At 49.0% G+C, this 25,918-nt stretch overlaps 1 protein-coding gene across 1 annotated transcript in view; it reads right to left on the reverse strand.

Moving 5' to 3' along the window:
- Positions 1-1,422: 1,422 nt before the first annotated feature.
- Positions 1,423-25,918, reverse strand: part of Lgr6 (leucine rich repeat containing G protein-coupled receptor 6) — a 115,723-nt gene continuing 91,227 nt past the window's right edge. The window contains exons 7-18 of the mRNA XM_041648499.1: positions 23,659-23,727; positions 21,317-21,388; positions 21,052-21,123; positions 19,508-19,576; positions 18,190-18,261; positions 17,015-17,080; positions 15,861-15,932; positions 15,325-15,396; positions 13,613-13,738; positions 11,704-11,864; positions 8,094-8,174; positions 1,423-5,776 (exon numbers count right to left, since the gene is read on the reverse strand). Of these exons, the coding sequence (XP_041504433.1) occupies positions 4,521-5,776; positions 8,094-8,174; positions 11,704-11,864; positions 13,613-13,738; positions 15,325-15,396; positions 15,861-15,932; positions 17,015-17,080; positions 18,190-18,261; positions 19,508-19,576; positions 21,052-21,123; positions 21,317-21,388; positions 23,659-23,727 (2,188 nt within the window). The 3' untranslated portion in view covers positions 1,423-4,520. The remainder of the gene's footprint in view (positions 5,777-8,093; positions 8,175-11,703; positions 11,865-13,612; positions 13,739-15,324; positions 15,397-15,860; positions 15,933-17,014; positions 17,081-18,189; positions 18,262-19,507; positions 19,577-21,051; positions 21,124-21,316; positions 21,389-23,658; positions 23,728-25,918) is intronic.

Here is a 25,918-nt window from a genome sequence, read left to right on the forward strand (position 1 = left end):
GCTAAGAAAATGGCCCTCCCTGTAGTTGAGCCAGAAGGCTGAGGGGTTTGGGATATTCTGTTCAAAAAGAGCAGAGGACAGGATGTTTATAAAGACACCATCTATCATCTCATAATGAAATTGAGATTCTGCATCAACTAAAAAAGAGTTGGACCATGTGGTGGTGGCACATGCCTTTAGCCCCAGCACTTGGGACCCAAACGCAGGTGGATCTCTGTAAGGTCGAGGCCAGTCTAGTCTACAGAGCTGCTTCCAGGACAGCTAGGGCTGTTACACAGAGAAACCAAGTCTTGAAAATCAAAAACGAAAACAAAAAAGTTGGGGAAAAGTTGGAAAAATATTTACATGTAGGATGGAAGAAGAGGTGAATGGGAGGAGGGCCTCCAGCACTAGGTCAGCATCTTAATTTGCTTTCTATTGCTGTGATAACACACTGACCAAAACTAACTTGGGGAGGGAAAGGTTTAATTCAGCTTAGGGTTTACAGTCCATCATGAAAAGAAGTCAGGGGAGGGCAGGAACCTGGAGGCAGAAACTGAAGCAGAGACCATGGAGGATCACTGTTTAGAGTCTGCTCTCCATGGCTCACTCAGCCTGCTTTCTTAAAAAAAACAGTCTAGAGCAGCAAAGGCTACACTGAGAGAAACCCTGTCTCAAAAAAACAAGAAAAAAAAAAAGATCCAAAAAAACAAACAAAAATTCAGAACTACCTGCCCAGGGGTGGCAACCACCCCCAGGTTACCTGGGTCCTCCCAAACCAATCATTAACAAGAAAATGCTCCACAGAGTTGCCTGCATTTTCTCTATTGAGGTTCCTCCTCTGGAATAACTCTGGTTTGTGTCAAGTCAGCAAAACACTAACCAAGACAGTCAGTAAGACCCTGCCTGATACCATGCTAGAACTAGCATCTTGTTCTCATGATGGTGTGGTTTTGCCAACTTTTATCTCTTTCCCTTTCCCAGGAGGGGCTCCTGCTTTTCTTGGTAATGTCATCATACTCTGAAGCAAGGCTCTGGGGAAGGAAAACAGTAGGGAAGGAAGTTCATCCGATGAAAAGAAAACTGATTCTTGGGTGGAGACCTCTGCAGTAGGCTTGTGGCTGATAAGACTTCAGAGTCTGAGACACAGGGCACCCAAGCTGCTCCTGGCTGTCTTTAGACTCTGTTCTGTCTGACCCTGTGCACACCAAGGACACTTCAGCATGGATAGTTGAAACTGCTTTTGATTCCTGGACTGTGGTCTGAATGTCCCAGAACTCAGAAAGAGGGAGTGTGAGGAGCCTGACCCTCTCAAAGCCATGAGGTTTTATTTCTCTGTCACACCCATGATTCCCCCAGGGGTAGCAAAAAAGAGTGGAAGGACAGATGTGGTACTTCATCGGTGCTTTATTACACAGAAGAACCTGGATATTTACATCTCGACAATTTTTATATTTCACATGGCTGGGGAGGGCATGGGACTGGAACTCAGAAGGGTTGGAGAGGTGGTGGTCATAGGTAGGAGAACTTGGTAACCCAAGAGCAGAGGTAGTCGAGGGATTGGTGCTAGGAAGGTCAGGGTTCTTATTACCTCTTTCCATCCTGTCCCCGCAGGCCTTCTGCTTTGTCCCCAGCTCTTCCCTCTTCTCCTCCATTACTCTTCCTTTAGAGTAAGCCTTTACTCTTCCTGGATAAGGGAGCCCAAAAGAGCAGGAGAGGCGGTAAAGAGGAAGAGAGGCCTGGCAAGAAACTCTAATTCATGCTCTTGCATTTAGCTCTACACTTGTATTTTTTGGCTTTTTATTTTGGCGAGATGCTTAGCAAACCATGGTGCACCTTAAGTTCTCCCCGGGAGAGAAGATTGTGGTTGGCACTAGCTAATGGCACAGCATACAGAGCCCGAGGAAGTGCACACCAAGTCCTGACATCTCTACTAACAACGTCCTAGCCCCTGGAGTGGATTCTTTCCCATGGAACTATTGGGAAGATTGTGTTCACAACAACAACAGAGGATCCACATGCTCTGAACAGTTTAATTTTCCATTCTGTGAGGAATTGAGGACACATGGTCTTTCCTGTCAAATCTAAACATTGTAAAATGGAGATCTGGGAATTTGCTTAGGAGAAGATACATGGGGAGAAATGAAGGAGTAACATATTGACAGGCTAGAAATTTAGCCCAAATCAAAGCCCAAAGAAACTTTACTACTCAATCATATTTGTGGTAATATGCATAAACTAGGATTTTGGGTTTGTTTGTTTGTTTTGAGACAGTCTCATGTAGCCTAGGATAGCCTCAAACTCACCATGTAGCTGAGGATGACCTCCACTCCACACCCCATATGCTGGGGTTACAGGTAAGCACCACCACTCCTCACTAGACATTTCGAATGTTTTCCGAGGACACCTTCCGTTTCCATCTCCCTTGCCTCTTCTTTATTGGAAAGTCCAGCTTTGGCTGAGCTCACATCTTTAGAAGCAGACAGTGAGGTGACAGCAGTGACACATGCAGCTTGCAGCCCGAAAAGACTGGCTCACTTTCACAGAAGACATCTTCAAGAAACAATTCCTATATTCCCGGTCACCAACATAGGACACTCCACTCTTACCTCACGGCTAGTTCCTTAACTCCAAAGGGACCAGTGATCCCATAGTGGTGGTGACAGAGAGAACAAAATCCAGGGAGACTTTCTAGAAGTCAAGGTTTCCCAAAATAATACCAGTTTTGCCACCCTTGAGGAATTTCAGAGAACCACCAAGTCTCAGGAAAACAAAAGAAGACCTTTCCCACCAAGGGTTCTTGGTCACCCTGGGGAAATAAAGAGATCAGGCACCCTGAAACAATTGATAAATAAATGTGCCATCGTCAGTGAAACTGACCCCGTGAGAGCACTCCAGGAAATTATAAAGTAGCCTTTTCTGCTTCGGAGTCTTCAAGAATCCAGGGGCTACTCAGTGAGTCACGTGGGATTTAGAAACGCTTCAGTCTCCATGCAAGGCCTCTGGCTGACTCTTTCCCTCACCCCACTTGTTGACCTATGCCAGAATCTGGGCACTGGAGGGGGGCAGAGGGAGAGAGCAAAGAAGCTAAGCGATGGAAAGGTAAGTAGTAAACTTAGAGAAGGGCCTTCTCAGCTTGTTTTACAGGTGGAGATCTTGGAGGACTCGGCTAAGGATCACAGCAGGATTCAGGCAGGTATGGAGCTCCATTGGGCCTCAGGATCCACACTCAGTCTTCTCAATATAAATGATATTGGGGGTTCCCAGGAGCAATAATTAATAATTAATCCTGAGGCTTGAATTCTCCCACTTCTTACCTTCTCCCCTGAGTCTGAATGCTTGTGTTTGGATTGGAGCGGGAGGCACTCCGTAGTCACTCAACCGCACCCAGGAGTCCCAGCATCCAGAAGTCCCAGATAGCTACAATACTCCCTTGAAATACCCACAACACGAATATCTTGGGTTGCCCACCACTCCCAGGAACAGGACTGGGATGAGAAGAGAGGTCCAGGCTATGGCAGTAGGCAAACAATGTAAAACCATCCAAAGGTAACATCGAGTTAGGGAGAGCCCATAGAACTGCAGACTTCCCAGTGTGTACTTTGCCAGAACCTGAGAACTCTGTCGTGCTGAGAGCAGAAATTTCATTGGTACTTGGGTCGTGTGGTATGGGAGCACACACAAGGGTCTCTTTCTTCCTGCCCCACCTTGTGGGGCTAAGGCAAGTTCCTCCAGGTCTCTGGCCTGGTAGGAGGAGGAGGGTGGGCAGCAGAGTGTGAAGAGTCTCTCCTAAACAATGGAATCGTTAGTAACTTCTGGCGCTTTACCCCAGGTTGACTTCTTAGAGACATTCAAGGAGGGCAGCATCTTATGATGTCACTGGGTAGCGCTCCCTGGTGTAAAGATGAGCCCCCTGGGATAAAACCAAGCTGAGTTCTGTGAGATATTTGTAAGTATTTCAGGAAACGCAAACAGAAACCTGTCAAAATTAAGTTTAACTGCTGCAGTAATTAAGTTAAAAGGACCTTGTAGACACTAACATGACCCCATGACGCTAAGACAGGGACATGATATGCAATGTCTTCCATAGCATATTTAAACAGGAAGTGCTTTTGCATGGCATAGGCCAAAAGCAATGGGACACAACACATTTTATATCCCATCCACAAGTCATAGAGAAGACACTCCCATGTCTTTGGTGGTTCTCTTCCATGCCTGTCTCTCTGCCTGATCATGGTCCTATCCCCACTGTACTATATTTTACTTTCCTCCTTTCTCCTAAGCAAATTTCCAGGTCTCTAGTCTACAGATGTGGATTTGACAGGGAAGACCCAGACTGAGAGTGAAGCTGAAGAGGCCAAGTCAAAACAAGACCTGGAAGCATTCACTGGTTAAGGCCATGGAGAGAAAACAATGGCGCCAGGGGCAGTTGGCCATCCTGCTGGGCCATTTAGTTGTATATATATATATATATATATATATATATATATATATATATATATCCATCATTGAGAGGGGAGAGGAAAAATGGGGAGGGATATTTACAAGTGAGAGGCAAAGAGAGAGCCAGAGGGCCAGAAGACTCCACCCGCTGCAGAGCCACGGCCTGCCAACATGGTTCCCTCAGCCCTCAGCAGCAGTTCTCCATTCACGGGAGATTGTGGGTTCCCAAACTGGGTTCCGTCAGGCTCTACAAAATGGTTTCCCTCCAGCCTGGTGTCTCCTGGCTGCTGACGGGAGATGAGGGTCACTGAGGGGAAGCCATAGGTCTCTAGCCCAGGAGGCTGCCCAGCCTCAGAAGCTTCCAGAATAAGATCCACATCCGAGAAGGCCACCAGCGCTTGGGTGGAGTCGCAGGAGCTCTTCTCCAGCTCACCGGCTGCAGCATAGGCCAGGGGCCCCGCAGACCGAGGGCTTGGCTGGAGCCTCCGAAGGTCATCCCGGAAGTGAGGGTTGAAGAGCAGGTAGAGCAGTGGGTTAAGGCAGGCAGGTAAAGGCAGCACCACCAGGAGGACAGACTTGACAGCCTCGGGGGTGACCGGGAAGAGACCCAGCATGGAGGCAAAGCTGAGGAAGGCCACGGGGCAGTAGAGGAGGCCATCTGTAAAGATGAGCCAGGCCACGTGCCGCACCATGGCACAGTCCCACACGGCCTCAAAGTCGCCCCGCGGCAGGTCACAGTAGAGCTTGATGTAGGCGCCAGCCACGACGAGGAAGCAGAGCGAGTTCATCATCACCAGGGCCACCGCGAAGCCCAGGGCGGCCGGCCGGCCCTCGGGCGGAGCGTAGGGCAGGCAGAGTGGCGAGGCTCCATACTCCCCCACCGAGGCCAGCGGTAGCGTGGCCGCCAGTCCGGCCAGCGCCAAGCACCCCAGTGCGCCTGCACGGACGCTGCCGGGCGACGGCGCCTTTCCGTAGGCCCGGACGCAGGTCACAGAGATGCTGCACTGCACCGCGGCCAGGGTGAGCAGCAGTACCGACGCCTCCGACCCCAGGACGGCCAGGAAGCCCGTAGCCTGGCAGCCTAGCCCGGTCTCCCAGCGGGCTCCGTACTCGGCGAACTGGCCGAAGGTCAAGGCGTCCACTGAGGCCAGGAGACCGCAGGAAATGCCCGTCAAGGCGTTGGCGCCTGCGATTGCACCTACTACAAGCTTGACTGGGGACAGCGGGCTGGGCCCGCCGGCAAAGACTGTCAGCAGTACCAGCCCGTTACAGAGTACTGAGAGCAGCACGATGGCCCACACCGCGAGGCGGATGCCCCAGCTCTCAAAGAGATGCTCGCAGGGCTTGAAGGGACCTGTGAGAGAGAACAGACATAAGGTCAGAGCAGGGGCTGCCAGAACCCAGCTCACTGGCAACGCCAGGCAATATGCTCAGACGACTCCTAATGAATGCAAAGGAGACTAACAGCAGAGAATTGGTCTCAGAACGGCAGACTTGGTCTCCTCAGAAAATGCCTGGAACTGGGGTGGAGGAGATGCATATGAAGAAGCTGCAAAGAAAATACACAGAAGTGTATGCATGGTACAGTGTAAACCCAGACCTGAGGGAATGCTAAGAAACACAGTCTTCCCAAAGACACAAGACTTGGGGAGACACGAGTAACAAACTGGTGTACAGGAGCGAAGAGAAGTCCTGGGGTGAGGAGCTGTCCAGAGTCAACCACTTACGGGGTAACCCTGTCCAAGCAATCACTGAAGTTTCTACAGTTGAGAAGTCCCGAGTAGACAGAAGCTGGGTCTCCCTTGCTTTACCCACAGTGCATGTTCATCAGGCAATCAGTATTTGGGAGACAAAGTGCATAACGGAAATATAGAAAAATTTACCAAGTATAGTAATTCACACCTGTAATCAGGGAGCCGAGGCAGGAGAATGATAAGTTTGAAGCCAGCCTGAGATTATAGCGAAGCCCTAACTAAAAACAAAGAGAAAAAAAAACCTTTGAACTTCTGGAGTTTCCCCAACTTGACGCCACATTAGATGGGTAAGACCCTGGCGTTTCTCCATCTCTCTCCCCAGTGCCCATTCTTAAGTCACCGTGTATAACTTTAGGCATAGTATTTCTTCATCCCCTTTGGCTTCAGACTTGTTTTTCAAACTATTGCTAGGTAGCTTGGGAATTTCAGAGATTTCTGTGGGAGCTATTTTTGAAACATTTTTTCTGATTATGAAATAATAGATGGTAATTGTAAGAAATCTGAAAATATAACATGGAAAAATCTAAGCTGCTTTATGACCTCACCTCTCAAAAGGAACTCATTATTTTAACCTATTTACTTCCAGGTTTTAACGTATTATTTAAAATAAGTTGAGATTTTATTCTCTTTAAATTAAGCTTAGCATACTTCCTCATAACCTCAAAAACACATTTCCAATAGCTGCATAATAAACACCGCACCATATGATGTGCAGTAATTTATTTGCCCGCTTGTGTGAACAATTTTTAAAGCAAGTTGAAGTTGGGCCTTGCTTTCCAGAACTTTCTCTTTTACCTCATCCTTGTCGATTGCTGATTTTCAGACATGCAGCTCCTGACTGAGGCAGAGCTAGTGAAGCATGTGTTTTCTGGCAAACAAAGCTGTTCCCTTCCCCAGTCCGACACAAGGGGGCATACTTTTGCCACTAAGCGCTAAGAGCTGGTGTCGAGCAAGGTCAGGACAGAAAGCTTTCCGGGCAAGGGGCTTACGCCAGCAAAGTATGGAAACCTGGAAAACGGAGGTGGGATGAATAGAAACAGCTAACTGTTCATCACTTTGTGTTTATTCTCAACAGTTCTTGGCCCAAGCAGCACTCTGCTGTCTTTTGGCGTGGCCTGTTGGCATTTTCTTTTATTGTTTGGTTTTGGTTTTTTGAAACAGGTTCTCACTATGTAGCTCTGGCTGTCCTGGAGCTTGCCATGTAGACCAGGGTGGCCTTAACTCACAGAGTTTATCCGCCTCTGCCTTCTGAGTGCTAGAATTAAAGGCATGCATCATCATGCCTTTAATTAATTGTTTTGCTAATTAAATGCTAACTAATTTAATTGTTAGCATTTTATACACAGGAAAGGAACTCTTCACACTTAAAAAAAAAAATCTTAGGTTGTGTGCCATCAAGGAAAAAGAGCCCCCCCCTTCTTTCTGTTCTAATGGCTCAAGGTTAGAGGAGACTTCCTTGGTTCTAAGGGTAGGACAGTACTTTAGGAATTATCCAGAGACACTGGAGTTTTCCCACTTTATTTTAATGAAGAGAGGTCCCACGCTTCATGGGTCGGAGAAGGTGCTCTTTTGGAGCCCCACCTGGCTCTCTGAGTCTGTGGTGTGTGAGGGAATGCTCAAAGAGCAGCCCCGGCAGCCCCAGCCATGACTCTTCCTCACGTCACTCTTCCGAGAGCAACTTCTTCTAGGTGCATAACCGTTGATTGGCTGAAGTGTGAAGGTTGTTTGACCCTTCCCAACCCCCCTGCTTCCCCTGGGTAGACACCTAAGTCTCTGCCAGGCTTAAAAGAGGCTCCGACCCAGCAGATTTAGCACTGGGCAGAGAAAGTATCTACAGTACAACCGTAGATGGGCTGACTGACTTCTCAATCAGGTGATTGGCTGTCCCCTCCCCTGCTCCCCATCCACCCATCTTACCTGGAACAGGGCTGCACTGGACACTGGGGTGTGGCTTTGAGTCTTCCATGTCCAGCTGGAGCTCATCCAGGTCTAGGTCATCTGAGAAGGGAAAGCAGAAAGAAGTGGCTAGTGTCCTGGGTCTGGTGTGTGTCATTAGCGCACACTCATCTAAGCTGCTGTGCCCCTCCTCACTGTTCGATCCTGGTCACCCAACAGTCCTGCCTATCTATTTCTGCTCATGGGTGTCAGTATTTGGGTAGCTCCATGTTCTCCGCTTGTGGATTTTGTGGATTTCTAGTTCTCTGAAATGAACATTTCACTCTCAATATTCTGCATTTTCTTGAGCCGAGCCACCTTTAGTCCACGAGTGCTGCTTAGAGTGTGGTTGGTGGCTGCTCTAATGAGAAAAGCTAGTGACCACATAGTTCTTCCTCCAGCCAGCCTGTCATTGCAATTCCATGTCCTACTTACAAACACTACATGCTAAGAAGATGTTGGTGCTGGGCATGGCGGAGCATGCCTATGTTCCCAGAATTTGGTAGGTGGAGGTGGGAGGATCAGGAGTTCAAGGTCATCCTCATCTACAAAGCAAATTTGAGGTAAGTCTGGGCTACGTAAAACCTCTTTCTCAATAGCAAGCATGAAGGCTTGAGTTCAGATCCTCAGCAGCCACATAAAAGCCAGGCATCGTGACATGTATCTGAAGCCCTAGGCATCATGGCATGTATCTGCAGCCCTAGGCATCATGGCATTTATCCGCAGCCCGAGGCATCATGGCATATATCCACAGCCCTGATGCTGGAAGGGGCCAGGAGGATCCCTGTATCTCCCTGGCCAATTATTCTGGCCAAGTGGTGAACTCTGGGCTCAGTAGGGGACCTTGACTTAGAAAATAAGGTGAAGTAATAGAGGAAGACTTGCAGCATCAACTTCTGGCTCTCAGAGCCACATGCACCTGCATGCACGCACACACATGCATGCGCACGCGTGTGCACACACACACACACACACCAGAATGAGGCTGGTGTCTGAGGTTTCAAGTGCCTCAGTGCCCCATCAACTTCCTCCATCACAGAGGAATAAGTAGATAACCCTGCTGTATTTGTCTCCGTCTTTGGCTCACACGGTCTGGCTCCTGTGTAGATCCTTTCTCCCCACTTAACAGGTAAACATCTGCTAGGGCTTTCCCAGGAGGCCGAAAGATTGTGAAGCTGCTCTTAATCTGGATAGCTTCAGGGCAGGTGGAAGGCCAGGGTGTGCCCCCACAGTCCTGGTCATTCCCTTCCTTCTCTACCGTTCATTCCCCACCTGCCCATGCACTCCAGAAAGGCCTGCAGTGATTCTTTGCAATCAGAATGCATGAATGAAATACAAGGAGTGAAGCCTACAGACTGTCTGAGGCTGGGAAAGTCACGGCCAAGGTGTTAAGTAACCACACTTCAAATGGAGAGGAAATCGAATCTGGCTGGAACAGCAGTTCCTGGCTTTCTTTCTGCTCCTTTGCTTTCACAGGAAGTGGGGGGCCCTGCCCTAGCTCCTGTTACAGGCAGCAGGCAGCCCACTAACTCAACAGGCCTGTAGTTCTCCAAGACCTAAGCCCAGTGGAAAGTTTCACCTTGTGGAAGGAAAATTTCCATTCCTCTTTCCAGCCCCCTTCCACTCCCCCAAGGAGTATGCAACAGACATCCGGGACTGTCCCTGGGGGACAGATGTCTGCTGGCCCCACTAGATGCTGTGCTCCTCCTCCTGGGAGCTTGGACCTTCTCTGGGAGATGCTTCTCCTGTTTCCATCCACTGGGAGGGAAGTTCTCAGAGATCCCCAGACAGTACAGTATTTGACTTCCGTAAGCTGTGGTCTAGATTATACAAGGACACTATCCCCAAGTATGTGTCCCTGACTCTCAAAGCAGTGTTGACAAACACACTTTGCCTTGTATGGAATCATGCAGTCCTTCCTCACAGCCATGGAGTCCTCCCTCACAGCCATGCAGTCCTCCCTCACAGCCATTGAGACATGTACTATCTTTTTTTTTTTCCCCCTGAAAGATAAGGAAATTAAACTCTGTTGTGGAATATTAGTTTAAGATGGGCTTCATTCATTTTTATGCTGTGGAATATTTGTTTAATGATACAAAGATATGTTGCATTTGTTTAACTCTGTAAAGTTGTTATTTTACCTACCCCAAACACCTGGATGGTCTAATAAAGAGCTGAATGGCCAATAGCTAGGCAGGAGAGAGAAATAGGTGGGGTTAGCAGGCAGAGAGAATAAATAGAAGGAGAAATCTGGGCTCGAGAAGAAGAGGAAGGAACGAGAAAAGGAGGAAAGGAGGATGCCAGGGGCCAGCCACCCAGTCACCCAGGCAGCCACGGAGTAAGAAGGAAAGAAAGGTAAATGGAATGAAGAAAGGTAAAAAGCTCAGAGGCAAACCACATTTAAAGAGAAACAGGATAATTTAAGTTAGAAAAGTTGTCTAAAAACAAATCAAGGCTGGACATTCATAATTAAGAATAAGTCTCCATGTATTTATTTGGGAGCTGGGTGGTGGGGCCCCGAAGAATAAAACAAACAAACAACAACAACAACAAAACAACTACAAAACTCAGGTTAAAACATTTTGAAGGCAACCCAAATGGCACATGGTGTAGTTGGGTTTGAACTGAGTTCTGTCTATATCATAACACCAGCATGAGGTGCTGTAAATGAGTCTCATACAACTCAGACTAGCCTTGAACTGACTATGTAGATGACAATGACCTTGAACATCTGATCCTCCTGCCTTCACCTCTGGCATCCCAGGTACCAGGTGAGTGGCAGTGCTACACTCAGCTTTAGATTTGATGCTTTTTCTGTTCTGCTTCTTTGAGACGTTGGGATGTTCAAGATGGAAAATGAAGTCCAACAGGCAATACCCCTTTGTCTATCCTAACTCTGTCTGAGGTTGGGAATACAGGGCCTGGGGAGAGGAAAGCATTCTTCTCTCCCATTTACCTAAGATATCTTTTAGAGACAATCCCTCAGAACCCCCTGGCTGCCTACCTCCAACTTTCTCTTCACCCCAACTCTTCCAGAAATAGACATACCTGGCCCAAGACAACCTACACACTCTGCAGGGCTGTGTACTCAGTTCTCACTTAAATTTCACATTTGAACTCGTAGACAGGAGAGAGGCACAGGACATCCAGTCGTGGGAGCAATAATCCCTGAAATGTCCCATTTAGTTCTAGGACATAGTGGAAGGTGGTTTTCCCCCACTGAAAACAGGTTTAGTTGGATTAATTTAATCCTAATTGACTCAGTTGATGTACTAATCAATCAGCTTCTCCGGGAACACCCGAAGGTGAAGGACCTTGCACTGTAAGGAGGCTGCCACCAAGATGCAGTGAGTGGCGCATGGGAAAGGGGAGTGAGAGAGCTGGCGCATGCGAGGGCCTGCCAAGGTCAGGAAGAAGTTGATACCCCAGCTCCCATCCTATGGTCTCTCCTCAGCAAGCGCTCATGAGTGTGCAAACAATAAGACAGTTCCCTCCAGGTCACACACATCTTCACTAATTCTTCTCTGAACCTCCTTTCATGATTCCTCTCCAGTGCCTGGACACCCTCAGCCTGAGGTCCCCAACTACTCACAGTGGTTCTCAGCTTGTCCAGCAAGGAGACCCAGGGGCCTCTTCGGTGCCTCTTCTTCCTCCAGGTGAAAGTTCTCAGCCTGCCACTGCCCAGAGGTCTTGAAGAAGCTGGCACAGATGCCATAGGCGCAGCACTGGTAGGCATAGGGCACCTCCAGGATCCTAGGGTGGGGAACAGGCTGCCTTAGTGTGTCTGGTATCAAAGACAGCGCAGATGCCCTCTGCACCTGTTCTTCAGCCCCAATGTGTCTGCTCTGTCTAAGCCAGTGGTTCTAACCTTCCTAATGCTGCAGCTCTTTGATACACTTCCTCATACTGTGGTGACCCCAACCATAAAATTATTTTCATTGCTACTTCATAACTGTAATTTTGCTACCGTTATGAATCATGATATAGATATCTGTTTTTCTAATGGTTTTTGGTGACCCCAGTGAAAGGGCTGTTTGACCCCTTTGGGGGGTAAAGACCCACAGGTTGAGAACCACTGCTCTGGATGAGTCTTAAAGCCTGATTGCTGACCCCAAAGGGCTCTGTAGTCTGATGAGAGACTATAGTCCTCTCATAATTTGTCTTAACTGAAAGGGAGAGAGACTTTTCCCATTTATTTAGAAGTCCCTACAGCAGGCTCAGAGTGGGAGGCAATTTCCCCTGGTCACACAGCATTCAGGGTGCTCTGCTTCTCCTTGGTAGTAACTCTTGTCTATATTTAAGAAGACAATGGGAGGCAGGGACTGGGATTTGATTCAGCGATGGAGCAGTTGCCTGACGTGCACAGGCTCTTGGGTTTGATCCCAAGTGCTGGAGAAAGGGAGGGGCATGAATTCTTTTTTTTCTTTTTCTTCTCCCCTTCCCTATTTTCTGCCTTTCCTTCCTTTCCCCCTCTCTTTTTGTTCTTCCCTACCTCCATTCTTTGCTTTCTTTTCTTTTTAAGACAGGGTCTCATGTGGCCCAGGCTGGTCTCAAACTCCACTGTAGCCAAGGATGACCTTGAACTGCCCATCTTCCTTCTTTTACTACCCAAGTGTGTAGGACCACGCACAACATCCACCTTCCTTTCTTTATGTCTGAGTGTATGTGTACATGCTCCTATGAACACACGCAGAGACTAGAAGTGGGCACCCAGTGTTCTCCCCTATCATTCTCTGTCTATTTCATTAAGATGGGGTTTCTCCCTGCTTCTGCCTTCCTCGGAGCTGGGATTACAAGCATGTATGGGATCCCAATTTATTATATAGGTCTGAGATCTGAACTCCTATCCTTATAACTGCACAGCAAGAGTTTGTAACCACTGAGCCATCTCTCCAGCCTCTCCCCCCCCCCAAAAAAAAACAAAAACAAAAAACCCCAAATCCAAGATTTCCCCTGTGACTCTTTACTCTTGTCTTCTGTGAAACCAACACCCTGTCTCCTTCCCAGCTCCTGGCATAACAGAACTGGGTTTTGTGCCCTCCGAGGGTGAGGACAGACGCCTTGGGCATCTCGTTAGCTTGCAGCAGACAAAGCTTGGGCCACACAGGCTGCACGGCTGCCGCCACTACATGAAGGAAGCCTGGATGTCATTAGCACCAGGGACTGGCTGTGCAGCTTGTTTTCCATTCATCAGTGCCCTGGGCTCTGCCCCGATTCTGTACCTCAGATGATGCCTAAGTGAGGATGGGACAGCCTCGCTGTGTAGGGCCAGGAACAAGGAGGTCCTGGGGGCCTCTACACCAGCGCTCTTCTTTTCTACAGTCTCTGTGCCTTTAAATTGGTGGCTGGAGTAGGGAGAGGAGATGAGGAGGAGGGCAGTGAAGCCAAACCTTAGGCTACCAGGCTATTCTCAGGGTGAGACCCTGTGGCTTTTTTAATCTCCCTGTGAGACTGGTGTCTGGGACACACCTCCTCAGGCATAGGGCAAGCCAAGCTCTCACCTCAGTTTTGGGAAACTGTCCTTGGAGAAGGCCTGAGACAGGGCCAAGTTCCCTTTGAGCTTCAGGTGCATCAGGCCTCCCAGCCCGGCCAGGGGCAGTGTGGTCAGCTGGTTGTCGGTCAGGTCCCTAGGACAGTGGATGATCAGAGTTATTGGCAGTCAGTGGGACTGCTGAGGGGACAGGGCCTTGTGGAGGGTGTGACCAGGGTGCTGGGATGAAAGCAAAAGGAAATCAGCAAAGAATGGAAGATAAGTACCGGGGAGGCAGTGTGCGCCCTGTGGCAAGGCTGATTCAGAAGGCTTTAAAGACAACCCTCCATTAACTCGGCCATCCACTCATTCAACAAACCCTGGGGGATAGCTATATGTCAGTGGCTCTTCTAGCTTAATATCAAATTGTCCCAATCTATAGGTAACAGAGCCCCACACCTATAGCTGTTGTGTCTAGTTCCCATCCAGGAACCCTTGCTCACCCTCCTGGGAGACCTCTCTGCTCTTCGCCTGTATCCCATGCATTCCATTTGCTTCTCTGATGATGGACTAGGCCAGAGTCAGACAGAGCAGAGCAGAGCTCGTCATCCAGACCTAAGCAGACTTTGGTTCATCCATCCTGCCTTTCAGAACCTGTCTGGTAGCCAGAGGTGAGGACACACACAACTTCCCCAGGAGACATTATTAGACCAAGCCAGGAATCCAATACAAACACTAGGACCACAGACTGTGCGTTGTGGAAACAGCCCTGGACTGGCAGGCAGGAAACCTGGCACCATCACCAGCTCACTGTGTAACCAAAGGGAGTCACGAAGCTGCCCAGGTTCCAATGGCCTCATCTTTCAAAGAATAAAAATATCTGTCCTACCTCTCTGGCAGGAGTATAGCAAACATCAGAGGGAAGACGGAGGTGAGAGTTTTATAAGACCAAGGCCTAGAGCCCAGAGAGCCACAGACTAGGGAGGGGGGATTGCATGCCACGTGGGAGTCATGGAGAATCCTTAAGCAGGTGACTCCTCCTAGACGTTAGAGATGTCAACAGTGAAGTGGCAGTGGCAGGATAAGATCCAAGGCTAGAGCTGGAGCTAGCCTAGAGGAGTCTATGTGGCTCAGAAAGGGGCCCTGTGCGGGTGGGAATGCCTTTCGCAAGCAAGCAGGTAGGATGCCAGCTCCTCCTCGGACAGAACTCTTGTATAGTTAATAACCTGCTCCACAGTGTGTGGCAGCCAGGCCCTTTCAGCCTAATACTGTGACTGTGCCCCAGACCAGCATACTCTCTGCTTGACTCCTATGTGACATAAAGACTCCACGGCTCCCTACTGCCTTGTAGCTCTCTGAGTTCCTGAGTTCTGTCAGCCACCGTCCTCTCGGAGTGAGAAGTTCTGGCACATATGTTCTCTCCATTGGTGCATGTGGAGGACATAGAGGCCAGGGTAGAGGTGAGGGAGTGGAACGCGATGAGGACCGAGGCTGCCAAAACATTGCAGAACGTCAGCAGATGATATTCCAGAGTTTGCAGGAAGCAGGCTCTCTGTTTAGCAGGCCTCACCATGTGTCAAACACACTGTTAGAATGATTGATTAGGCTGCACAGACCTCCCTGGGATGGGTGGTGAAACATTTATACAAGTCCCTGCTCAGTGGTGGCCCTCCTGTACCACCTGCCAGCCCATGGTCCTAACTGGTCCCCAGCATCCTGGAAGAGAGGTCAAGGCACACTTACAGCTTAACCAAGGAGTGCAGGGTTGAGAAGGCCTCAGGGTGGATGGCACGGATGGCGTTCCAGCTCAGGTCTCTGTGAACAGAAAGCTTGAGAGAGGCGAGAGCAGAAACCCACGGAGAATGCATTGTTCCTATCCTGGGCCTGTCTCGGGCTTGCTCTCACATACTTTCCACCTGGTCTTCTGAAGCAGCAGTGGCCTTATCCTTTTGAGGAAGGTTTCTACAGCTGCCTAGTTCCCAACCTGGCTGTAGCAACTGGAATGCAGCCATCATGTCTTGGCTCTAGAGCCTCAGGACTTCCTGGGTAATAGCTGGAGAAGTGGTCTGCGTGACTGGATGGGAAAGTGCCTCATATGTGTGCATGTGTGTGTGCGCGTGTGCATGTGTACATGTGTATGTGTGTACGTGAAAGGGCTGTGGAGAAGAAATGCACGTACATGTCATGAGTGCTTAAACTGGACACATGTTCCATAGGAATGAGCTTGGAAGGGACATGGGGTCCTCCAGAAGGCACCCCTGAGTCCTGCAGGTACTCACAGAGCTTGTAAGGAACTCAGCTGGCTGAAGGTATCGGCACCAATTCTCCAGATCCGGTTGTGTTGGAGGCCACTAGGGCAGCAAGAGAGACTAGATGAGCCTGCAGGCCCAGACCCTGGCTCTGCTCCATGCCCCTCAAGCACTGGAAGGAAGAAAGGAGAGCCCCCCACTTCTTCTGGCACAGGAAAAAAGGCCCAGCCCGCGGAAGTCACCAGAATTAGAGGGAGCACAGGAGATCCGGTTGCCTTGGGTAAGTGGGTCAGGAGACAAAGCCACAAAACCATCCCTGTGGCCCAAGAGGGAGTCAGCTTCCAGGGTTCCCACCGGGCCTGGCTCCCAGCCCAGCTGAAGTGACCCCCACTTTCCCGCACAGCCATGGGTCCTCCGGACCCTAGCCTGGCCTCAGAGCACGCCCAGCCCTTGGTGACTGCACACCCAAGTGACTGGACTGAATTTGGCAGACTGATTGTCAGAACAGGTGATAGCTCCTGGACTCCAGCAATATCAAAGACATTGTCACCCAGACAAACAGGACAGACCCAGATATATCTTCCCTGCCATGGCCCCATTAAGCATTTGCCCTGCCTAGAATCAGGGGCAGCTATGAGGAACTCAAGAGACTGTAGTAGTTTTAAGGAAACTATTTAAGAAAGTAGTTTAAGGAGGTGGCCAAATGGAGCTTAGGAAAATTTTAAAGTGAGCTTTTCTGTGTGAAGCTGGAGGACCATGTATGACCATGTATTATCTTTGTGTTCATGAGCACACATATATGTGTGAATGTTGATGGGTTGTGGAACATAAGAGCGCATGCTCCAAAACCGAGGGTGCTTTTAGTTCCTCTGCAGACTTCTTGTGTCTCATACAGAGTGCCTTGGTGGTCCTGGCCCTCTATTGGCTCTAATCGCAACTGCTTTTTGGTGTTGCTGTTGACTCAGGAGCTATCCTGAGACTCCTTTGGGCACCTGTTCCTAGCAGTATCATCGACTCTGAGTCCTTCAGGATGTGCCCAGGTCTTACTAAGCTCCTAGCCCTACATCTGGATCTAACAAACTGAGAAGAAAGAGGGGTTGGAGCTTCAGCTCCTGGGCCCCTCCCAACAGACCCGCCAAGAGCCCCCCTTGCATTCTTTTGCCCCTAACCGTCCCCAGACTTACATTTCCTCTAACTTCTGACACCTGTGCAGGCTGGGCAGCTCTTCAATCTGATTGTGAGACAGCTCCCTGGGGAAGAGACAGAACCCAGCTCAGGGTGAAGCAGTGGTTATTTGAAGGTGGGGGTGGGGTCAGGAAAAAGCTTCTGTGGTCAGGGCTATGCTTTTCTGTCAAGTAGTTGATGGTCACGAGGACCCTTCAGGAACACTACGGCCTTCTCATGGTCGAGTATCAATCTCTGCCTTTAGATTTCACATCCCTCCTCCCTGCTAAGCCCCACCCCCTTACTGAGCCTAGATAGAACCAACTCGGCCTCTTGTTTTACAGCAGGGCTTCCTTATCAACAGGTAAATCTGCAGAACCCTGGGAGCATCCTGAGGAAATGGAGCACCAAGTGAGGGGCATGGAGACAAGGAGAGAGGCCAAAACTGGGGCGTGGAATGCTGGAGCAGTCAGTAGGAAATACAGGCATCACTGAACAAGCTGGCCACTGTCACCCATGGAAGCAGAGCCCCCATTTATGGAGCTGACAGAGAAGAATGCTGGGAGCCCTCAGGGAACATCTATCTGGCCCAACCTTTCCCGTAGGCAGGGAATATGAGGCCTAAGACCTTAGCATTGAACCTGCCTAAAAACACACCACCAATTAATAGACACATCCCCAGATATCAATGTACCCATCTTGAGCTGTTTGGAAAAGCCAGAGGGGTCAGTCTAAGACTGAAGCTAGGATATAGGGGGAAAGAAAAACTGGGGCAACTTAAGAATCTTCAGAATACCAGAAGTGATAGCTAAACTCTCTTGCCTGAACGATGCTGTTTGGAAGCCCTATTATGAGACATGTACATTAAACAGAGCTGTTTTCAAGTCTCACAAATTGGCTCTCATTTTAAAGGAGACATTGGAATTCAGAGACGTTAAAGAATGAATCCAAATGAACATAGCTAGTGAGACACACACTTGGTCTCAAACCACTCAGCTCTGACTCCAGACACCCAAGTCCTTTATCTTGAGCAAGAGAGGACAGTCCCTTCCAAACAGATTCTCAGCAGGAGTCTATGTTGACAGCTCTCCAGAAAGAGATGTGACCAAGTACAACAGAAGCAGGAGAGGCTTTCCCTGGCACACGGGGCCAGCGGTACAATGCCAGGACTGGAGAATGATCAGGAGTCACTCACAGGATTCGGAGCCTGGGTAGCTGCTGGCACATTCCCGGGGGGAGCAGCCGGATGCCTGCACGGGTCAGGGTCCTGTAGGGAGAACAGAGACAGAGCTGGCACCAAGCCCAGAACCCTGCCATTCCCAGCCATCCTCCCAGCCATCCGTCTCTAGCACTGGACCTGATACTGTCCGTGGGAGGACAGAGCTGACAAAAGAGAAGCCGTGGGATAAACAGGGCAGGGGGTGGGGCTATGGTAACAGAAAGTAGCCCCCTCCCTCATTCCCCTGGCCTATGGAAGCTGGGGTGGGAAGCAGAGAGAAATAGGGTCCCGATCCATTGACTCTGCTTGTCCAATGATCCATACAGATCTAAATCTACTCATATATCTTCACCCCATCCATAGCCCACCATCATAATGGTCCCAGAAACACTGGGCCTTAGAGATTAAGTCTTCCCTGCTCTTGGGGCCATGGAGGGGAGGGACAGCCATGGCAATGAGTAGCTAGGAAACAGCGCCAGTGGAACCATGGGAACACAGTAGGCACTCTTCTCCCTGTGTCTGGGGGAGGGGAACAAGATGGGAAAAAAAGAGAGAAGGTCCCGAGGCTGGGGTGCAGAGGATTGTGAGGGCAGATTGGAGAATAGGCTTGGATTAGGCTCAGGGTAGCCCTAGAAAAACTCCAAGGCCAAGGTCATCCTTGGGAAACTATTATTACTTTCATGGAAAAATTTCCACATGCCACTGAGTGAGGAAGAAGACAATGGAGGCACAGAGGAGAGTGGCAGCCCCAGCAGAAGCATGAATGAGTTGTGTGGTGTGGGCAAGGAGCTGACTTCCTAACATTCATGTGGGGTGCCTGCTTGGTTTGTTTTCATTCATTTAATATGTTTTGAGGGCCTGCTATGTACTATGTATCCCAGGATGCTGAGTACTTTGAGGGTCTATGATATACTTATCACAGGATCCAGAGTATAGCGTGGAGACACTGAGAAAGGCTTCATTGGAACCAAGCCTCTCAAAATCAAAGGAAATGGGGTTTCACAACCCTGCTCCCATCCTCTGTCCTCATGAACCATGGCTCAGGATTAAGAGCTCTCAAGCCAGACCTGACAAATCTAAGCACAATAGAGGAATGCCAGCCTCCTCCCCCACATCCTGCTGCCCCTGCCTTGCCTGGAGGCAGCACCACATCTGGAGATGGCCAAGACCCTGGGGCTGAGCCAGTAGCAGAGGCACACTCTAGGGGAGGGATAGTGAGAGGAGCAGCCTGGACAGCCTTCCAGATGAAGGGAGGCAGAAGAGTCCCTGGGGGAGGGAGAGGGAATCCACTCACAAGATCTCCAGGCTAGTGGTGCCTTTGAGGTCCGGGAACTCCTGGATGTCAGTGGCCCCATTCAAGGATCTGCGAACAGAGAAAACAGGCTCTGGAAGGTGGGTCAGGCACGCCAACATCTGTGCTCTCAGCCTCAGCTTTCTACATAGGCATTGCCTTTGGGGAAGTGCCATCTTCCCCAGGTCTCCTTTAAATTAGCTACTCTGGCCCTGTTGGAAGTTGAGCCATGCTTAGCAGGGTCCAATAGCTTGTTTGGGTTTTTTTTGTTTGTTTGTTTGTTTGGTTTTTTTTTTTTGAGGCAAAGTCTCTCTTTTATATAGTTCTGGCTGGCTGTCCTGGAACACAGAGATCCGCCTGTGTCTGCCTCCTGAGTGCTGGGATTAAAGGCGTGTGCCACCATGCCAGCTCCCAGTCACTTTTTAAAATTGATACAGCCCTGCCAGGTCCAGCAGTGCAAAGATTAAGCCCAGTGACTCCAGCATTGAGGCCTTTGGCTTGCAATAATACAAAACCAAACCCAGACAAGGGACATGGAAATGTCCTATGTTGTTATTATTTGTTTTCGATAATGGAGTCTCCTGTAGCTCAGATTATATAGCAGAAATTAGCCTTGAACCTCTCTTGCCTTCACCTCTGGAGCGCTGAGATTATAAGCGTGTACCACTACTCCTGGCACAAATGTTTACTTTAAAAGGCAAGTATTGAGAGGGATGTCACATGCCTTTAGTCTTAGCCCTGGGAGAGTGGAAGCTAGAGGATCAGGTGAAAGTTAGCCTTTCCCACAGGAAACCCTGTCACAAACGAACAGTGTGTGAGAGACCCTGAGGAAGCAGAGTGGCATCCAACAATGTGCCCGATAGTGGAAGTTGAGGACCTGGGCTCACGCCTGTTCAGTACCTGAGCATCTCAGGTTTCAACTGTGAAATGGACCAAAGTACCTACCTCCCAGGTTGGGATGAAGAGGAAATGCATTGGAAACGAGAATGAAACATGTGTCTGGAGGAGGTTAGCTGTGCAGAGTGAGGTTACAACATGCTGTGAACCGTCCATGGAAGTTTTGTTTTTTAAGAAGTGGGTGGGACCCTGGGCTTGGAATAGAAGAGTGGGGGAAGGAAACAAAGGACTGCCTTCAGGCTCAGCGTGAGAAAGATGGCATAGGAAGCTGTGCCACAGGGCACTGGAGAAGCAGCCTTAGGACACAGAGAATCCAGAACCTCTGCCCTGTCCACTGTTCTCCCTGGGGGTATATAGGGAGCAACTCCCACAGGCCGAACAAAACCAAAGAGGTCAACGAAGGGCCCCTAGGTATGAAGAAGGGCTCTCTTCATCCACGTGAGAGCCGAGGGAAACCAATAAGTTCCAGCGGATATGGGGACAGGTCTGAGAAAGTATTGTGTCTAGAGCCCTGAAGGCCTCTTCTTCCAGCTGAGTGGTGCCTGGCCACAGAGAGGTCCATAGGCAGAGGGCAGAAGAGAGCAAGCAGGAGAGTATAGGGGAGAAGCCCTGAGGGCAGCACCAAGGAGCAACCTCTGGTACCCACTTACAGTGTGTGCAGTTTAGACAGGTACTGGAACGCCGACCTTCCCACAAACTGGATTGGGTTGTCATAAAAATGTCTGGAAGAGAAACACCCGAGTCCCAGTTTAGATGCTCACTTCTTTCCAGATTCCCGCTCTTCTGGGTGGAGACTCAGAGAGAACAACAGCTCTCCCCTATTCCTGCCTTGCTGGCTCTTTTTGGAGGCATCCTGTCTATCCACCCCCACGACCTCCATCCTTTAAAATACAGGGCAGCAGGAGCAGTACTCACATTGTCTGCAGGAGGGGGTTGCCCATGAAGGCCTTCTCTGGGATAGCCTTGATGTTGTTGTTGTGGAAACCCCTGGAAGACAGCACCCAGGAGCAGTGAGGATTGGGAGAGAGGTGTGGAGAGGAAGAGCATGGAGCTCCACAGGGCTTTCTAACAGCTGACCAGACAGGTCCTGAGATCAAAGGGAACTCCACTGGAAATCTCAGCCTCCAATCCTGTTGGTGAGTTTTCTTCTCTGTTCCACAATTTACTCAGCCTTTGTGTGTGTGTGTGTGTGTGTGTGTGTGTGTGTGTGTGTGTGTGCATGTCTCTTGGGAGGGAAGTGGGGACAGTTCCCAGCTCTCAAACTTCAGAAAGCCTGAAAGAATAAATAACTCCAGGGTAAGTAAGTAGTTGAGCTCAGGTCCTAAGGAAGGGATCCACTCCTTGGCCATGTGTGCAGGAGCCATGGTAGTTCCCCCAGAGGAAGCCAAGGGTGTGTGGATGGAAAAGGAGCATACAGAAAGAGAAGTTTCAGGGTTCCCGGGTGAGGAAGGCTTTTCCTGAAGTGAAGAAACACAGAAGGGGCATGTCAGCAGAGGGGAAAGGGGGCAGAATCAGGTGTTCAGTGACCATGGGTGGCATCTGTGGATGGTGAGCAATGAAGTACCCCACTGCATGTCTGGGATCTGAAGTCAAGAACAGTGTGTTTGGGTTGCTGTGACACTTTGCCAAGAACCAAGCTGTTGGGCTGAAACTCACACAGTCCAGTCTGAGCAGGCCTTTCAATGTCTCCTTCCTACTGCAGCCTCTGCTTTGTGTGCCCTAGCATCTGCTCACTTCTTTCCATCTCCTGCTGTCCCATCATTCCTTTCACATCCGTGCTCTGTCACTCAAGGTTCATCCTCCCATATCTCTGGCCAATGCTACCAACCAAGGCTTGCTACTCCCTTTGTTCCTTCTAGACATCCTTTTTGTTTGAATAGATCCTTTGTGTCTTGGGCTAAGGTCGAGTTCTGAGAGGTTGAGATGTTTAGATAATAGAGGCCGTGTTTGCAATAGCTTTCTCTCAATAGATGATGGATGGATGGATGGATGGATGGATGGATGGATTGGCGGATGGATGGATTGGCAGATGGATGGATGGATGGATGGACGGATGGATGGATGGATGAATTGGTGGATGGATGGAAAGATGGATGATGGATGGATTGGTGGATGGATGGATGGAAAGATGGATGGACTGAAATCTATGTGTACATTTTTTCTCTAGAAAAAAAATCATGGATCTTCATGTTCCTTTAATTGGATTCTAGTCTAGCTATATGTTAGACTTCTAAGGCCACTGAGGATACCCCATCAAGTATCCCTTTTGTGATCATCCTCTACCTTAGCCACTTCCTTCCAAGTCTTTGCTTGTACTGCTCCACTGACTAAAATACCTGTCCCCTCCCAATCTCATTCATCCTTTGAGATCAGTCTCAGGAGACCTCAGTCCATAGCGAGCTGTCTGCTACTCTGAATTTCCACAGCTATTTTAGCCAATATACTATACCACAATTTAAGGCTGGAATTATACGTTGCTTTATCCTGTTCCTGTTTCATGAATGCTCCTTTGTGTCACGGATGAGGCTGAAGGATCCTTTTAGAGGATCCCATGCCCATCTTACCCTTGGTTTGTATTAACACCAAACATAGAACCCAGTCTGGTGAGTGTGAAAAAGAATAATAAATGGCTGGGAAAACAAGATGGCTTGGCAGGTAAAAGTGCTGCTTGTCATGCAAGCCAGGAAACTGAGTTTAATACCTGGAACCTATATAATAGAGAAGGAGAGACTGACTCTAGAAAGTTGTCCTCTGCCCTCCACACATGGGCTATGGCATGTGTACTCCCCCCCCCACATGTACACATCATGCATGCATGTTCACATGCAACTAAAATGATAACAATAATACTAAATAGCCATGGGGCTCCAGAGTCAATTTCTCAATCTTTCTAGGGATGGTAATAAAGAGTAACCCTATAAGCCAGTCCCCAGTTCTTCCTCTAATTCTTCTTCAGACAAAGATAGACAGGGCAGTGCCAGGTCCAAGCTGCAAGAAGTGGCTTCTTCAATGTATGCTCCTAGGCTTGAAGGACCCAGAGATGTTTATGGCAATGAAGCACACCCCACCCAAGAAATGTTCAAAGTGAAACTTCCAAAAGCTGAGGCTACTGAGAGCTGCTCTGGGGGCTGTGGAGGGTTTCCAGCCACAGCTTTCATAAGGACCAGTCACTAGGACTATGGGAGGAGAGTTGGTGAGTTAGCTGGCCTCTGCCCCTGGGAGAAGCACCCCTGGAACACACCAACAGAAGGTCTTACAGTTCCTGCAGCCTGCCGAGGGTCCGGATGGCCACGGGGAATTCCTGCAGCTCATTATAGTTCAGGTCTCTGGAATGGAAAGCAGAGCAGTCATTAGCTCAGAGGCTTAACAGAGCATGTCAGGGTCCCTGAGACATGGAAACTTGGCTATAGGATTGGCCCGGGAGATGGGTTTTCCAATCTGTTTGGTCCAGCTGCCAAGGCCTGAAAACACATTTTCTGAATGTTTGTGCTCCGTTCCTACTCCACAAATCCTCGGGCTTGGAGCCTTCCTGGCAGCGGAACTGTTTTGAATGGGGACACGTTTCAGGGGTGTGCGTATCTGGAGCTGCCTACCTCAGAGTAATCTCTACAAAGCTCAGGAAAGTCTCTTTGAGGTTTGTGGATTCATGGGGCAGGAGAAAAGAGAGAAGGAAGTGATCTTTAATATGTTATTAGCTCTTGTGAGTCCAGAAAGGTCCTCAGATTACAGCTACCTTAGCTACAGCCTCTGCCATTTCGAGATGGACTCGCCCTGTGTGTCTCAGATGACCTTGAACTTTTGACCCTTCAGCTTTAAATCCCAAAGTGTTGGAGCTATTGGAGTGTCATCACAGCTGGCTGGATTTTACCTTGGACTGGTGGCACGGGAGTTAATCTTTATTTTCTCTTCGTTTTGCTGCAGTTTCCATTTTTCCTTTACCCTTAAGGAACACTTATCACATGCATAATCATAAAACAATGAAAGAAAGTTTTTTTTTTATAAAAGGGGCCTCAAGCCAAGTTGGCAAGGATGAAGGAAAGCATGCTCTCTAATAAACTAAATGTGTAGAGCTTTTAACAATTTGATATCTTTCCGAATTGAAATTCACATACTCAGATTCTCTTACATCCATATGCTACAGAAAATTCCATGCCTGTGTGTGACGATATTTGTATAAAGATACTCATAATGGCATCCTTTTAGGCAATAGAAGTCAAATAGTGACTAACCCATATGCAATCACAGTTTCCTCTCCTCCTTCAAGAGCTTGCTTTTTTTTTTTTTTTTTTTGGTTTGTGCCCTTGGGCAGCAACGACAGGGTAAAGGGAGGAGAAATGGGGCAGGCTGAGAGTTAATTTTATTTTCATCAGAAATGCTCGTGGCAAGTAGATAACCCAAAGGCAGGTGACACCTGCAGAAAAAAAGGGTGCTTGAGCTTTGAGAGGAACAGTGAAGAAGAATAATAGTTTCTATCTCCTAACCAACTTGTGAGTCTACCCCCTTTTTTACAATTCCTTTTATTGCTTTCTGCGTAAAACCTCAGAGGACCTCCTGAAAGTGTTGCTTCATTGTGTGATAGGATTCCCTGTCAGGGCTGCCCAGACTTCAGAAGAGACAGCAACTCTCGAGAAATCAACTTCAGTCTTGGTACTCAGCAGCCAATGAATTAGCCTTCTATGTCCCTGATTTGGGGTGGGGTGTCTTGATGTCTCTAAAATTCTGTTTCTGAAGTGCATAGTCTCAGGCTTCGGAAGTATGTGAGGGTGTCAGTTCCTGGGATGTCTCTTGATTCTTTCAGGGTGGACACTAGTCTGTCTTCTCAGCTTTTTAAAGCCATCCCTGCCCTGACAACTTCAATGGTTGTCCAAGGCCACAGCAGGGGACTGTGTGCAGGTCTCCTAATTGCAAAGCAGCTTGGCAGAGTTTTGGGGATAAATACCACGCTAACACAGAGATAATGACAGGCTATTCTGCATGGGAGAGTCATTACACTTAATAGGCCACAGGTAGAGCCAGGAACCCAGCCTAGGAGGCCAGAGGAACGGTGACAAGCATCTGGCCGTCAGTGAGCTAGATAACTGGTCCCCTCTACACACAGACTAATTACCCATTACCCTCAGACTGCCCTATCAATCGTGGGTAATTATACCAGAAAACCCCTCTGCTCTGCTCTGTCCTTTAGTAAACCGGACACGCTGGTCTCCCATGCCCCGCAGTTTGATTTGCTCACAGAGATGCTTCCACAGGCTGCATGAGGGCAGGGCTGCAGACGAGCGCTGTGCAGAATGACTGAAAGCAGCGGTACTGAGACTCTGGGCTTCTTAGAGCTCTACCAAGGGCTGCACAAGTCACCCAGTGCATCAGGCGAGGAATGTGGAGGGTGGAGGCAGCGGGGGAAAGAGGTAGATGCTCTTTTGGTCTTTAAATCAATAAATGGTTTGTTGTTGTATCTTGGTGTTTCAAAATCAATGGTTCCCTCTTATTTTGGTTCAGTTCCTTTGGGAATCTTTCACTGCT

Source organism: Microtus oregoni, unplaced genomic scaffold (assembly GCF_018167655.1).
Source record: "Microtus oregoni isolate MIOR12 unplaced genomic scaffold, Mior012 000003F_ref0000135, whole genome shotgun sequence".
Classification (NCBI taxonomy): Eukaryota; Metazoa; Chordata; class Mammalia; order Rodentia; family Cricetidae; genus Microtus; species Microtus oregoni.